The sequence below is a fragment of the Labrus bergylta genome, chromosome 9, assembly GCF_963930695.1.
Source record: "Labrus bergylta chromosome 9, fLabBer1.1, whole genome shotgun sequence".
Classification (NCBI taxonomy): Eukaryota; Metazoa; Chordata; class Actinopteri; order Labriformes; family Labridae; genus Labrus; species Labrus bergylta.
In genome coordinates, this window is record NC_089203.1 from 15,587,425 (window position 1) to 15,601,773 (window position 14,349).

The 14,349-nt window shown below is 42.5% G+C and overlaps 3 protein-coding genes across 3 annotated transcripts; 2 read left to right on the forward strand and 1 right to left on the reverse strand.

The window, feature by feature from the left end:
• The first annotated feature begins 3,488 nt into the window (after positions 1-3,488).
• Positions 3,489-5,422, forward strand: LOC109993040 (endonuclease domain-containing 1 protein). The gene is made up of 2 exons (XM_020645853.3): positions 3,489-3,900; positions 4,542-5,422. Exons 1-2 carry the CDS (start codon positions 3,595-3,597, stop codon positions 5,169-5,171), a joined length of 936 nt encoding a protein of 311 aa, XP_020501509.2. The 5' UTR covers positions 3,489-3,594; the 3' UTR covers positions 5,172-5,422.
• A 600-nt stretch (positions 5,423-6,022) lies between these two features.
• Positions 6,023-11,330, reverse strand: si:dkeyp-121d2.7 (zinc finger protein 892). The gene is made up of 5 exons (XM_029279699.2): positions 11,120-11,330; positions 10,282-10,642; positions 8,732-9,024; positions 7,638-7,749; positions 6,023-7,488 (listed from the first exon to the last, which is right to left on the reverse strand). Exons 2-5 carry the CDS (start codon positions 10,607-10,609, stop codon positions 6,452-6,454), a joined length of 1,770 nt encoding a protein of 589 aa, XP_029135532.1. The 5' UTR covers positions 10,610-10,642; positions 11,120-11,330; the 3' UTR covers positions 6,023-6,451.
• Positions 11,331-11,641: 311 nt separating this feature from the next.
• mif (macrophage migration inhibitory factor) lies at positions 11,642-13,345 on the forward strand. The gene is made up of 3 exons (XM_020645859.2): positions 11,642-11,872; positions 12,727-12,899; positions 13,076-13,345. The coding sequence occupies exons 1-3, from the start codon at positions 11,765-11,767 to the stop codon at positions 13,140-13,142; spliced, it is 348 nt and encodes a 115-aa protein (XP_020501515.1). The 5' UTR covers positions 11,642-11,764; the 3' UTR covers positions 13,143-13,345.
• Positions 13,346-14,349: the final 1,004 nt, after the last annotated feature.

Consider the following 14,349-nt stretch of genomic DNA (forward strand, 5'->3'; position numbering starts at 1 on the left):
AAGCATGCAGGTTATCATAGAAGGCGAACACTCATCTAAACCGTGCTTAATTTTACAGTGATTTGATCATCATGTTAAAAAAATACCCTGAAAAATGTAAAGTAACACCAAACTATACATTGTTATCTGCAGTTATGATGAGCCTGATTTCATAATGAGCCTAACACATAACTGTATGCATCCTGTGAAACCAAGGTACAATAACTTATTGTTTTAGCCTAGATCATGAACCAAACTTATCAAATAAGTAGTCTTGTTTTCTATGCCTTAACAAACTGTGACCATTTCACAAAGTGAAAAAACATTAGGGAGGAATTACAGGAGCATATATGGATGTTAAAAAGGTCTCCTTAATTATGCTTTATAATGCCACTGTAGTGTAAAAACATATATGCGTATGGGTAACAGTGGCTGGTGTGATATACCATGGAACCTCTGACTCAGTGACACAAAACAAGGAAGAAGAATAGAAACAAGCTGACAGAGAGTTAGCAGCTTTTCCTTTAAAACAACCTTGCTCATCTCATACCAAAGATCAGTAAACCTAGAAAGAACCAACCCTTCAGACCGGTTGCACTTACTTTTGTTAATTATGAAAACCTTTGAAAAGAACCCTCTTCTCTCAACTGTGAAGGGTAAACTTGATCCACTCCAATTCGCCTACCAGGCAGGGAGAGGTGTGGAGGGTGCAAAACTTTGGATCTTTCATAACTTGTACAAACACTTAAAAAAAAAAAAAACCCAAGCTCACGCACAGCTCTTGTTTGCAGATTTTTCATCAGTCTTTAATACCACTCAGCCTCATCAAAAAAAAAAAAGATCCGTGATTTTAACATACATCATCATCTTGGGCTGTGGGTTATATACTTTCTGACTGACAGAACTTACAGTGTGTCTGTAAATGGCCATTTTTTAGACTCCTGAACCATTTCCACCGGCTCGCCACAAGGGCGCGTCCTTTAACCCCTCTTCTTCATCTGTTTGGGCACCCCTGATGTACACTGATGCTTGCAGGAGAACTCAGGAGGGCAGCTATACCTGGTAAAATTCTCTGATGACACAGCTTTGCTGTCCCTCCTCCAAGGTCCAGTGTCAGACCATAGGAAGACTCTACCTGATTTAATTTCTTGGTGTGACAAAAACTTTTTAGAACTGAATGTTTCTAAAACCAAGAAACTTTGATTTTATACGCAAGAGAGCGGTAACCACGTGTCGCATCATTCATAATGAAACTGTGGAAAGTTGTACAAATACTTGGGTGTGCCTACATCAGGGGTGCCCAACCTTTTTTGAACCAAGATCTACTTTTAAAGTTGCCAGTCTGCCGAGATCTACCAGTCCACATAGTGAGCCATAGCCTTTACCGACAGCCTACAAACGCATTTAATACTCACACAACAAACAGAAAATAATTTCAGATATAATAAATGAGACTTCTGTACAAAAAATAATGCAATATGCAAAATACTTTTTTTTAAACTCTTATTTTAGGGTAGGCTACATTTTAATATTACGTTTGTATTTATATCACATATGTTTTTCCCTTAATTTTGTTTACAACAAACAACTTTAATCCGTGTGGAGATGTTCACAGACTACAGCAGGCTGCTGTGAGATGATGTTGCTTTTGTTAAATTAGCTGCAGACACGGTGAGAGTGAACGGAGTAAAGTCCAACCGACTGAAGTAGCTGCAGCTTCATCAAATGCGCTTAATACTCGTAGCATCCCTGGGCACCCCTGGCCTACATATTTGAATGACCATCTTAAATTCGATGTCAACACTGAGTCCATTGTATTGTTATTCATTGTCATCCACAGGTTACGATTCATCACCAGTGACAATAATCCTCATGACTCACAGTTCAATACGTTTCACTGACCTGATGACGAGTTTCTGTGTCCTGGAACGTTTCATGACTCCAACTGTCACTAGATGGCCACAATTAAGAGCTTCTTACCATTGAAATCTTTATTTCAAAGTTTCCAGATATGTGCTCCTTTTATCACTGATCCAGTCATAGAATTTCTCCTCAGGCAACAAATTGAAGACAGAAGGTGATGGTATTGTTCATACATTTTGTAAGTTGTATTATATAAAGTTAAAGATGTGGAGCAACTATTACTACCAAATGATACCGAGGTCAGGATCAACATACTCATGTTTTCCCTTTTTAGATAATGTGGCTAGTCCAATTTATAATTTGAATTAAACTAATTTTGACTCATGAATCGGTTGAAAAACACTCTTTATCAACCGTTTGGTGATTTGAAACCAAAAGTTGTTTCTATGTAAATTATTTCAATTAACTTTTCTATTTTTTGTGTTTATCCTCACAACACTAGTATGTATAATCAAAAAGGCTTTGTAGTAGTGTTGGTACTTTAACGTAGGTTCTGCAAGCTCCTATCTTGTTACCTCCTGAACTCTGTGTTCCCACATTCTCATCTTTCCTACAATTTATTAAACCAAAGCAGAAAGACTGAAACTGTGGGTTTTCTCACTTACTGATCAATCAGATAATTATATCACGAGCGCTGAGAAAATAAGAAGTTGAAGTGCTGTATATCTTCTGGGAAATATTGTGACCTCCCACAGTGAGGGAAGTTTTGATGACAGGAGAAACAGAAGACCTGACAGAAACTGAAGACAGAAAGTAAAACAAGAAATGCTGACGTGCTGTGTGGAGTTTGAATATATATGATTTATATAATTAATAAAACTGGTCAGCAAAACATCTGAAGATTTTTTTTATCAAATCGTCAACACACCTTGGAGAAGTATTGCTTAAAGAAAACCTATAACAAATGTAGTGTCCTTATACTATTGACATCCAAGTGCAGCAGTCCATAGAGAGCATTGTGTAATTTAAGGTACTCCCATCGCTGTTCATCTTTTAGACAGAGAGGGTAACAAAGTTGAGTCAGGCAGGCAGGTAAACGCTGCAAATCATCAGAAGGTGTGATTTCCTTCAACCAATAGAAACCTGGTTTTTCAGCAGATGTCTTCACAACAACTTCAGCAAAAGCCAGGAACCAGAAACTGCAATGTCAGTTCCTGTTGCTTCTAACACCTTTTTTTGCAGCGGATATAAGTCTGAATGTCTCGAGTCTAAAAACATTTAAAACGATGTGACAGAGAGGTTACTATCATTAAACCAGAAGAATAACAAACAATGATACAGAGTCAAGTCAAGAATTAAAAAAAAATGTCCAGGTCAATCTTGGTGCTCAGTTTAAGTTTTGAAATGCAGATTATCTTTCCTCACCTTGACAAAATTACCTATTAGAGAAAAACTTCTAAAAAGATATTCTCAACCCTGGCTTACTCAGCCAAAAAAGGGTAGGAAGAACCATTGTTTCCCAGAATGCCGTCTGACTGCTGGTCAACAGGGGAAGTTTGAGAGAAACAGGGTCAGGGGGTGGTCCAAACTGTAACCTACATGGTTCCTGCTGTGAGTGTAGGCTATATATGAGGAAACTGAGAGATAGCCCATTAACGCATATACCCCAGATGCTGAATAGACATTATATGTTTTATTTAACTCAGGAGCTGTGTCTGAGAAGAAGTCAGTCCACAAAGTCTGTTGTGCAGGATGTCTCAAAGGAAGATGCTGCAATCCTCCTCAGGAGCTCTGCTTCTCCTCCTGCCTTTGTTTGCTGGACCGGTCCTGGGAGAGATCAGCGAGGACTTCACCCAGTGTCTTGATTTCTTCTATGAAAGATCTCCACCACAAGGCATTACTCCAGCAGGATATCAGCCAATATGCCAGCGCTACAGAAACCAGTACCACTTTGCCAGCCTGTATGACCGTCAGCATCGCACACCATTGTACTCTGCGTATGTGCTCAGTCCTGCAGACGGCAAACGGCCCAAAGCACCCTGGATGTATGAACCTCAGGTAGGAAGCAAACACTGTGTGGCATTCAAGTGCATGCATTAGGCTACTATCTTGAATAAGTTTGTGTTGAGATTTGTTGAGATACTAGACTAAGGTGATTTTAAGGACACTTATTCTGAATCTAATGCAATCAAATAAAAAATACTGCAAGAAATCATGCTGTCATAAATGATATAACTTCTTTCTGAAGCTAAAAAAAAGTTTATGACAATAAAGGATGCACTTTTGATGCAGCATCTCAATTTGACTCCTTATTTTTAACAAACAATTAACCTTACCAGCAAAATATTGGCAAATAAAAATATACATATAAGTGTAGCTAGATGCAGTCTCAGTCTGTTCATGTAGTCTGCAGTTCATCATTCACTTTGCACAGGAATATAAAATTATTATATTTTTTTGTTCTAAACAATAATGCATTAGACTTTTTCTGTTGAGGTGAAAAAGAAGGAAAGTAACATAATCAAAGTTCCATTTTTATTTTTATTTTGTAATCTACATGTGAAGGTAAATAGGTCACACATCCATTTAGAGTACAATCACATGGACTATTCCACCCAAACAGTAAAAAGCACCAGTAACCAGAGAAATATTTTGGTGTAGCGTCTGAAAACTGACATGTCCTTTTCTCTGTCATGAAGTTGGTGTTCTCCCGTGCCAGCTCAGAGATGAAAGTCTTCGACATTCCCATCGACCAGAATGTGATCGAGAGCCAGGCGGTGCTTCAGGACTACAAGAACTCAAACTTCACTAAAGGCCATCTCAATCCCAGCATGCACCAGAAAACAAAAGAAAACCGTAAGGCCACATTCACACTGACAAACATTGTCCCTCAGCGAGCGGGCTCAAACTCTGGCCCCTGGAGCCGTCTGGAGAACGAGGTATTGAGTGAATTCAAGGCCTTCTGCAACGGGTCAATGTATGTGATCACCGGAGGCATGCCGTATGAGTCAGAACCCCGCTGGATCAATAACAGGGTATCTGTCCCTGAGTACATGTGGTCCGCTTACTGCTGCCCGTCCTACAATGCCAGCCTTCCTGAGTCTGTGAGGTCGTTTTTCCCCACATACGCAGCAGTGGGCAGAAACGACAGAAACAGTGATGAGCAAATAGTACCAGTTGACATCAAGTCAAAAGCATCAGTCAGGGGCTATGATGTGAGGAGGATGTCGTTAGAGGCTCTGGAGGACATCCTGAGTCAAAGGCTGGCTATGCCTATCAGTCTGTTTCAAGGACAGTGTCAGGAGCAAAGGGGAAAAGATGAGGTTTAGTTGAAATCATCTGTTATGGTTGTTCATAATTGTCTTTACTTACATCCTTGTTCTCTTCTTAATTACTGAATAAGTGTTTGGTTAGAAAAAAAAAAGGACGTACTGACGATTATTTCTTGATGATAAGGGTTAATTAAGAAGATATCTTTGTAAGCATCACCTTGTAAAATGTTCAAAAACTAACCCTGTTTTAACAACAAGACTGAAACTAGTGAAGAGTTATCTGTCAATAAAATGAGTGAAAAACACAATCATAGAGTAAGTGCATCATTTTTTCATATACAAATGTGAACCTCTTTATACATTTTTTCCAAATGTGGTCTGTGTAAGTACACAGTGGTGAAGCACGCAAACGCTAAAGACAATTGGATCCCTAATAGTCAGCAGCAGCCTCTCAGAATTAAAAAAAAAAAAAAGGTTACGCACATTTTCTCAGAGGAAATAAAGGAACATGTTTCTATTATTTTTCAAACAAACACCAACACAAGCAGCAAAGTGTTCTTTTCTGTCCTCTTAAAGCATGATTTATACCTCTCTTTTTGAAGTGAGGTAGTTGTCCTTACAGAGCCTACAGTTCATAAGGGTTGAGTCTTGTAAGCCTTTTTAAATGGCAGTGTGCCATAAAGTGAGAGGAGCTCTGGTTCTGTTGTTTCTGCTCACAGTTTATCTGTCATAGCCAGAAGCAAGTACCGTCCACACACACCTCTCACTGCTCCATTACTGAATAACATCCTAAGTGAAAATGTTTTGTCATGATGATTGAGAATAAGAATGCAATATTCCCTCTTGTGAATGTTATCATGCAACATATTGACAACCCTTTAACTTAATAAGAAAAGAGCAGCCTTCAGAAAAATTGAATTGTTTATTTCTTCATGTGACCAAAACACAGACATACAAAATACCAAGCTGTCAATTACATTTTCAGGAAAGAAATGAGGGCATTGGCTTTAGCACGACTGAGTTATTGATAAAAAGAGAAAAATGTACAATATAATCATAAATAATTAAAAAGGTTTGTACACACAAATGAGAACACTCCGACAAAAATGGCTGCACATCTGAGATTGATTTTGTTTCTCCTCCTAACATACAACTGACTTCCTGTCAAACTTTGGACATATGCCTTCTTTATTTATTAGGTGTGTAAAAAAGGGAAATTCCAAATCACTGAGAATAACATGAGCATCTACCAGTCATATTCATCACATTAGTTCTACCACATTCAATGAAACACTTTCTGTTTCCAGTTCAGTCAGGGATCTGAAAGCGGGGGGGCCTTAAAAACAGCGGTGGTTTTTCAGTTGCTCCACGTCACTGAAGCCGCTCCCACAGTTGGAGCACTGAAGTGTCATCTTTTCACTGTTGTGTATGAGTTGGTGTCTCTTTAAGTACTCCACCCGACTGAACCGCTTCCCACACGCTTCACAACCGTATGGACGTTCACCTGTGTGGATTCGCTGGTGGCGTTCCAAGTTGCCAAGTCGACTGAAGCTGCGTCCACACTGAGGGCACCTGTGTGGCCTCTCGCCTGTGTGCACCAGATGATGGCGTTCCAACGAGCGCGAGTGGGTGAAGCGCTTCCCACAGATCTCGCAGCAATGTGGACGCTCGGCTGCACATGCGCACTCATGGTTCTTCAGTGCCCAGGAATGGCTGAACGTGTTTCCGCAGTGAGCACAGGGATACAGACCATCCTCGCTTCCACTGCTCTGATGTTGAGAGCCCCCTAGTGGACAGGGGTGCTCATCCAGCTCAGCCTCAGACATGAAGCCTCCTCCGCATTGTGGGCAGAAGTGAAGCAGGTCCCCACCTCCTTCCTCCTCCCCACCGCTCTCTCCGACACTCCCTGGTGCAGAAAGGTGGGGTGGGTGCTCAGACTCTCCAAGCTCCATAACATCCTCTCCTTTCACGACCCCGGCCGAGTCACCCTCTCTAGACTTTTTCAAATAGCCCGACTTTGAATCCTCTCCAGCCCTCACACTGTCCTTTAACTGGCCCTGCTCCACCTGCTCTTCCCTCTGCAGTGTGGGGGGCTGAGGCTCCAGCTCTCCCTCCTGCTCCATTCCATCAAGACCAATGTATTTTGGAGCCAGGCTGATCTCGCTGCCTGGCGTTCCATCTGATTCAGGGCTGACAGGCTGGGAGGATTTCATGGAGGCTTCCTCACGGCCTCTCTCAGCTCTCAGGGCTGACTCTAGACCCCTTAGCTCATCCATGGTCATTCCTCCTTCTGATGGCTCCACTGAGCCCACCTCCCAGTCCTCTTCGTCTCTATCACTCGGATGAAGGGTTGGTGGATGATCTGACAGGTCACCTGAGCAGAGACAGGAGGAGAAGGAGAGATGTGGAGGAGAAACAAAGAGACCTGGAATGAGCAATCATTTCAACTTCCTTTCAAACTATTTATCTCTACACATTTCACTAACTCCCTCTCCCTCAACCAGTTTGTCCTGGGCTGATTACCTTCGCTTTGGACTCTGGAGACACTGCGCTGGTTCTTGTTGGGCAGATCCATATTCAAAGCCTCTTTGATAAGTCGGAGAGAAGCAGGCTGATAGCCTTCTGTTTGACCAAACTGTATAGGGATGCACAAAGAGTTACAGGGCAAACAGCTCAAACCGGGTAGGATATACATTTTTAAATCCATTAAATAATTAATTAACATGTAAAATTATCATATAATGCCATTTAAAGTGTATCCCCTTCAATATTATATTGTTGATTGCTATTTTTAGTTTCTCCCATCTACATCTTGTTATTTTGTAGCCAAAACTTTATTTGCACGACAGAGTGGAATCAGATTTCTCTATCCTTTAACTCAATGAAACATTATTTACAAAGTGAACATCAAGCTGTATTGAAAGAGGCTTGGGAGGGGGGTGTCAACAAAGAATAAAGTTCATTTTCATATCGGGTTTCTTCAATTGTGCCCTTTTCTTGCACATGGTATACGTACCCTCTGCTGGACATTAGGAAGAGTGCAGGGTTATGGCACTTTTTCATTGGCTTCACCTTTGAAACCAAGAAGGTACATCCACTTCTTTTAAACGGTTAATAGTTCTAGCCCGGCCTATTCAAAGTTTAAGTTGTATGACCAGTTATATTTCTTTACAGCCCCACCCTGTAGGCATCTGCAACACTTTGCAATTCCTTTACATGTATGCCAATAAAATTCTACATTCTTTGTATATTCAAATACAGCAGAGAAGTGCAAAGTTTATCTTCAACCTTGGTCGTGAAATAGAATAACAAATAGCTTTGCACTACCAGTAGTATTTGTACCTAACAGCATGAAACACTTGAGATGTGGAGAGCCCTACTCCACAGGCTCTCCTGGAAGCTAAATATCAAATCAATAGCTTTGCTTTTATCCACTTCATCTCTGCAGTGATTTGACGGATGAAAACAAAAGCAAAACTCTCTCTGTCTTTCTGTATCATCTCTTTTTTTTTTTTGTCTTCACTTTTTTCATTCTACATGAGGCTGAGAAGTGCAGAGATACTGTGGCACTTTTCTCCTCCTACTCCTCCTCCTTTGAGAGAAACCGTCTTCCTCACCTCCTCTTTGATGTTGGCCGTCTCCTCCCCCTCACCGCTGAGGCTGCCCTCCCCTCCATCGTCCTCCACCATCCCTCCCTCATCCTCTTCATCCCTGGGGAACTGGATGAGGTACATCTCCCTGGCCTCCTTCCCCCCTCTTCCTCCTGCTACCATCCCCACAGCTCCTCCTCCCCCTCCTCCTCCTCCTCCTCCTCCATCACTATCAGCACAGCCACCTCCTCCATCCTCCCACACACCTCCAGGCCAGCCTTTGCCATAGGCTGCTGCTGGGCCCTTCTTTGACTTGCCTCCTGTGGAGAAGAGAGAGAAAAGGAGAGGGTGGAAGGAAGGGAAGAGAGGGAGGAGAAAGTGTGTGTGTGTGTGTGTGTGTGTGGGGGGGGGGGGGGTGCATGGAGAAACAGAGGAGGGAGAATGAAATATGAGGGGGAGGGAGATAAGTGGGAGGAGATGATTGGGAGACCAGGAGAGAGAGACGAGAGGGGGAAGAGGTCGGATAAGTGGGAGATGAGGAGGAGGAGGTGATTGGATCGGCAGAGAGAAACAGGAGTAGAGAGGGGGTTAGGGGGAGGAGAGAGGAGAAGAGAGGAAGCAGAGAAGGGGAGGAGGAGTGAGCATGATGAACGAGGGAGGAGAGAGGCAGTGTAGAAGGACAAGGGAACGGGAAGGAGAAAAACACGTGACAGCAAGGAGAAAATATAGAGGAGAATGTGGAGTTTGTGTGACAGGGGAGGACAGCGGAGGTTTTGTCACAGTAGAGGGAGAGAGGGAGGAGAAGTGGGTGGACAAGTTGAAGGAGAGATGGGGTGTAAAGAGGAGAGAGAGGAAGAGGAGAGGAAGAGAGAGAAAGGAGAAGTGTTGAGCAAGAGCGTAATTACGTTGGTGGTGGTGAGAGGAGTGGAGGAGTGGAGGAGTGGAGGACGGAAAGGAGGGGAGGGTGTGTGTGTGTGTGTGTGTGTGTGTGCAACGTGATGAAGGAGAGCACAGAGCAGGAGGAGGTGGGGGCAGGGAGAGAGGAAGGAGGCGAGGGCGTGAAGAAGAGAGGAGCGGAAAGGGGAGGAGGCAGGTTTTGAGTGAGACAGACAGACGGAGAGAAGTGGAGGAGAGGAGGTGGGGGGAGGGAGAGGAGCACGGCAGGGAGGGAGGGAGGGAGGGAGAGAGTGTGCAGAAGCACAGAGGAGTGGGAGGGACAGAATGCAGTAGAGAGAGAGAGAGATAGAGGAGAGGGGGAGGTGAAGGACAGAGGGAGCGAACATGAAGAGGAGGCGGAGGAGGAGGAAGGAGGAGGGGTGAGAGGGAGGGAGGAAGGAAGGAGGGAGGGAGAGATCAGCTTTTGCCAGATGGTTTCCAACAAAACAAGTGCGTCTTCATATAAGCCCTGACTGCACTAAAAAAAAAAAAAAAACCTTTTTGCCAAATAACACACATAAGAATGGTATATTAAAAATGTTATGCTTTTTTTTAATATATCTTATCACATGACACAAACTATAGGTAATGTAAGTCTCACTTATTTAGGAGTAAAGGCCACCCTAAAGACAAATACTTACGGGCCACCTCAACTTTTCGTTTGTGCCGCCCTCCTCCTCCTCCTCCTCCTCCTGCTCCTCCTTCCGCAGCGGACAGCCCTGCGTTGCGGCGGTTCGCGGCCCAGCCGAGCCCGTACTTGCGCTCGGCTCTCAGCTTGTTCTCGGTGAGCCTCAGCCGCAGTTTGAGAGACTCGTTCTCCCTCCTGTTGAGGGACAGCTCCACCAGGTAGTCGTTCACGGACTCCTGGAAGAGTTTGGTGATCTCGCACACCGAGGCTCGGATCAGACTGTCCATGACGGCCGTCAGATGCGTCTCAAACGTGGACACCGACTCCTCCATCATCATCATCGTCGTCGTGGAAGCCACAGCTTCTGATGGGACCTGATGATGGTTCAGTACCAAGTTAACAAGCAGCATTTTTAATGACAGAAGTTGTGCATGACATGTTTCACACTGGTTCAATAAAAATAAAAAAACATCACTATTTATAGAACCCATATAAAAATGTTAGATAGATATGTTATGTTCATGTGTCGTTTCTTTATAGTAGTAAAAAAACAAATATGGATGAAATCAGCTGGAGGTGTGACAGAGCTGTAAACCCACACAGTTACATTATGGTTATACCACCTCTGTAACCTTTTATTTTTTGAAGAATACATTGCCTGTTTCGTCAAAAAGCACAACAGTGGTATCGCACTTTAACATCAAAATACACTAACTGTGCAAGGCGAGCTTGTTTTTAAAACTTACAGTACGATAATGTGCATGTAGGAGAGCGGCAGTAACCCCCCTCCGCGACGGCAAGAAAGTGATTGTGCTAGCAGCGGCGATGCTAATTTAGCTTTGTATACGTACCGTTTTGAAAGACGAAATAAAAGAAGAGTTACTCAGACGCGAAATGGCGACAGACTCTGCGATTTCACGGATCGTGGATAAGCTGGTTCGATGTTCATTCCCACGGAGACACGGCGACAAAGAAAAGCGTCATCCAACTTCTGCCCTGTCTCTCTCTCTCTCTCTCTCTCTCTCCCACACTGCCACTGTTTTCCTCTTCGCTTCCTTCAGCACTGCTTAGTGATGCTTGAGAACACTGCGCATGCCCAGTACCGTAATTACCCTAACACTCAGCCGCAGCCGCACCCTGGATTAAAACCTAAAAACCAACCCTGGATTCGCATATATAGAAGCTTTCCTTTTTTTTAAAATGAATCTATGTGGGTTTTTTTTTTTAACAATTTTATAATTCAACAAATAAAAAACAATTTAAAATGAAAAAAAAACAACAACTCCTAAATGGTTGGCGTAATGTCTAGCTTTTTCAACATAAGGGTCCTCCAGGATGGATGGGGGCGCTATGGTAATTTTGGGTGACATGATTAAAACTCCTAGCACCACTTTCCGTGTAAAGAAGTGTTTCGTCCAAAGTACAGTCAATAATATAGCGTCTGGTCTGCAGCTTTTTTTGGGGGGGAGAAGAAAGCCAGAAAAAAAGTTGTAATAATGCCGATGTTTGTAGTGAACACCAATGTGGCCAAAGGCGATGTGCCTGCAGCTCTGCTGTCCGAAACCTCCGCGGAGCTGGCCAAAGTTATGGGCAAGCCTGAGCAGGTAGGCCTGGGTTTCTTTGCTTAATAAGGTTTATTTCTTTGTAATACATTGGTAATCATTCTTCCCTGTATGGATTAGCTTCATAGATTGAACCTACATCACCAGAACATGAACCCTGTATTTAACATCATCTAGAAGTTAAGATTGTTTGTCTCCGTACTGAGTGAATGAGGTTACCGAGAAATAAGTAAAGTAAGCAAATATTATTGACCGAGTCCACCGGATTCAACATGGCTAGATGATTTATCAGAGGCTATTATATATATATATAGATATATCTATATATCTATATATCTATATATAGGCCTATTTGTTAAAGCTGTAGCCGCTACTGAGGAAACATTTTCTGGTTATTTTATTTATTTTTAGCAAATAGTCTACAGTTTGTGCTTTCATGTTTTTTTTTTGTTTTTTTGTTAAGGATGGTTTTAACCATTTAAAGTGACATATTTTTTTAAATGCTAAGAACTATTATATTCTAGAAATATTATGCTATGTTTCAAAACCAAAGTTCATTATTCTCCGCCTAATTCATATTAAGGAGAATACGATGACCATTATGTAGGAATATTAAAGTGCCAAACCCTTCTTGGAGAAAATGGACCCAGGTCAACTTTTGGTGCGTCTTCATAGTGGGGTTGCAGGTTGGGGTATTTGAGGTCATGTTTTCCAAAAGTCTTCACTCCAACCTTCACTGTAGTCTGTATTTCAACAGGCCTGTCTTTACACTGCTGTAACTATTTTATGGCATAGGGGCTTAACGAGCCTCACCCTAACCCTAACCCTAACCCTAACCCTTGACTGATCCGGACAGTGTGTAGTGACATCAGTTCTGTGTCTCTGTTTCCCACCAGTACATTGCAGTGCACATCAACTCTGACCAAATGATGACGTTTGGGGGAAAGGGGGACCCGTGCGCACTCTGCTCCCTCCACAGCATTGGCAAAATCAGCGGGGCGCAGAACAAGCAATACTCTAAACTTCTGTGTGGACTGCTCAACAAATACCTGGACATCTCTGTTGACAGGTATGTTCCAGACACATAATGTAACCAGCCAATCTACTGCAATTAATCTAATTAGAACGGGTGACACGGTGACGTAAACGCACAGACTCTCGGATACCATTAATCCCACTTACGGTACCTTGCTCTCCGTTAAAGCTTTATCTCATTAACTTTTTTTCTCTTTGTGTCTATTTCAGGATTTATATTAATTTTACTGACATGGATGCAGCCAATGTGGGTTGGAACAACACCACCTTTGGCTGAGAGGGAGCAAGACTCTGCAAGTTGACATAAAATAACATTCCACAATGTTTCTTTAAGTAGGAAATTCACTCAACCTGACCCGTTAGATATGTCAAGACATCTGGTTATCCAATAGCCTATTAACTCTTTACTCTACTAGGACACTGTTTGCTTTGCACTTGTCATTTTTGACCTGGGGGAAATAAATGAAACCCTGCATATCATTAAGGAGTCTCTGTTTTCCTTTGATCGTCTGGCCTTGGTAAAAACACACCACACTTTTTTAAGATCATTTTTTTTGCACATTGAACAATTGATGTCATAGGTTTAACCCTAAAACAGAAGCTGCCAAGTGGAATAAAAACATCCTTGATTCTCACACCTTCTCTCTTACAGAATCAGCTTTATTGGCCAGGTATGCTCACACATACAAGGACGTTTGACTTTGATAAACTGTACCCTCCATGTCCAAAGGTATAACATTCATTATTAACAATAAACAACAGGCTAATATGTACAACGCTAAGTAAGACAATAGTGCATCAGTGAGTAGTGCAAAAGATAATAAACGCATTAATAAATGATGTGATTTACATGAGGTAGACAGTTTTTACAGTCTTTGCATAAAGGCAGTATGCATGGTTTGATATTAGGTTACAGTATTTACATGATTAAGTGAGTGACCATAAAAAGTGGATGAATAATCTCATTAACATTCACAGTGGGGTTTATGCACATGACAGATCTGACACTGTGACCGCCTGGGGGAAGAAACTGTTCCTGTGTCAGGTTGTTTTGGGGTACAGTGATCTGTATCGCCTACACGAGAGGAGGAGTTTCAACAGTTTGTGTCCGGGGTGTGAGGGGTCTGCGCTGATGTTACCTGCCAGCTTCCTGACCCTGGACCAGTACAAGTACTGGATGGAGGGCAGATTGGCACTGAGGATTTTGTCCGTTGTAGTTCTTCTACTGAGAACATGTCCAAATGTCATGCATTACAAACTGCTCTGTAAATTATTTACTACAGTTCAGCAAACTTGAATCTTTCAGCTCGCCCTACCTGAATGCCCATCAATCTTTGACTACATCTGTACCACAGTAAGCCAAGTGTGACCTGAAGGTGGGAAACTGTTTGCCTGGCGTTCATCACATAGATGAACTTTGGATTTGTAAAACTTGAAAGCTTTTTTTAAAGTTTATTTTTTACTTTCAAATGGAGGGGAAGGCT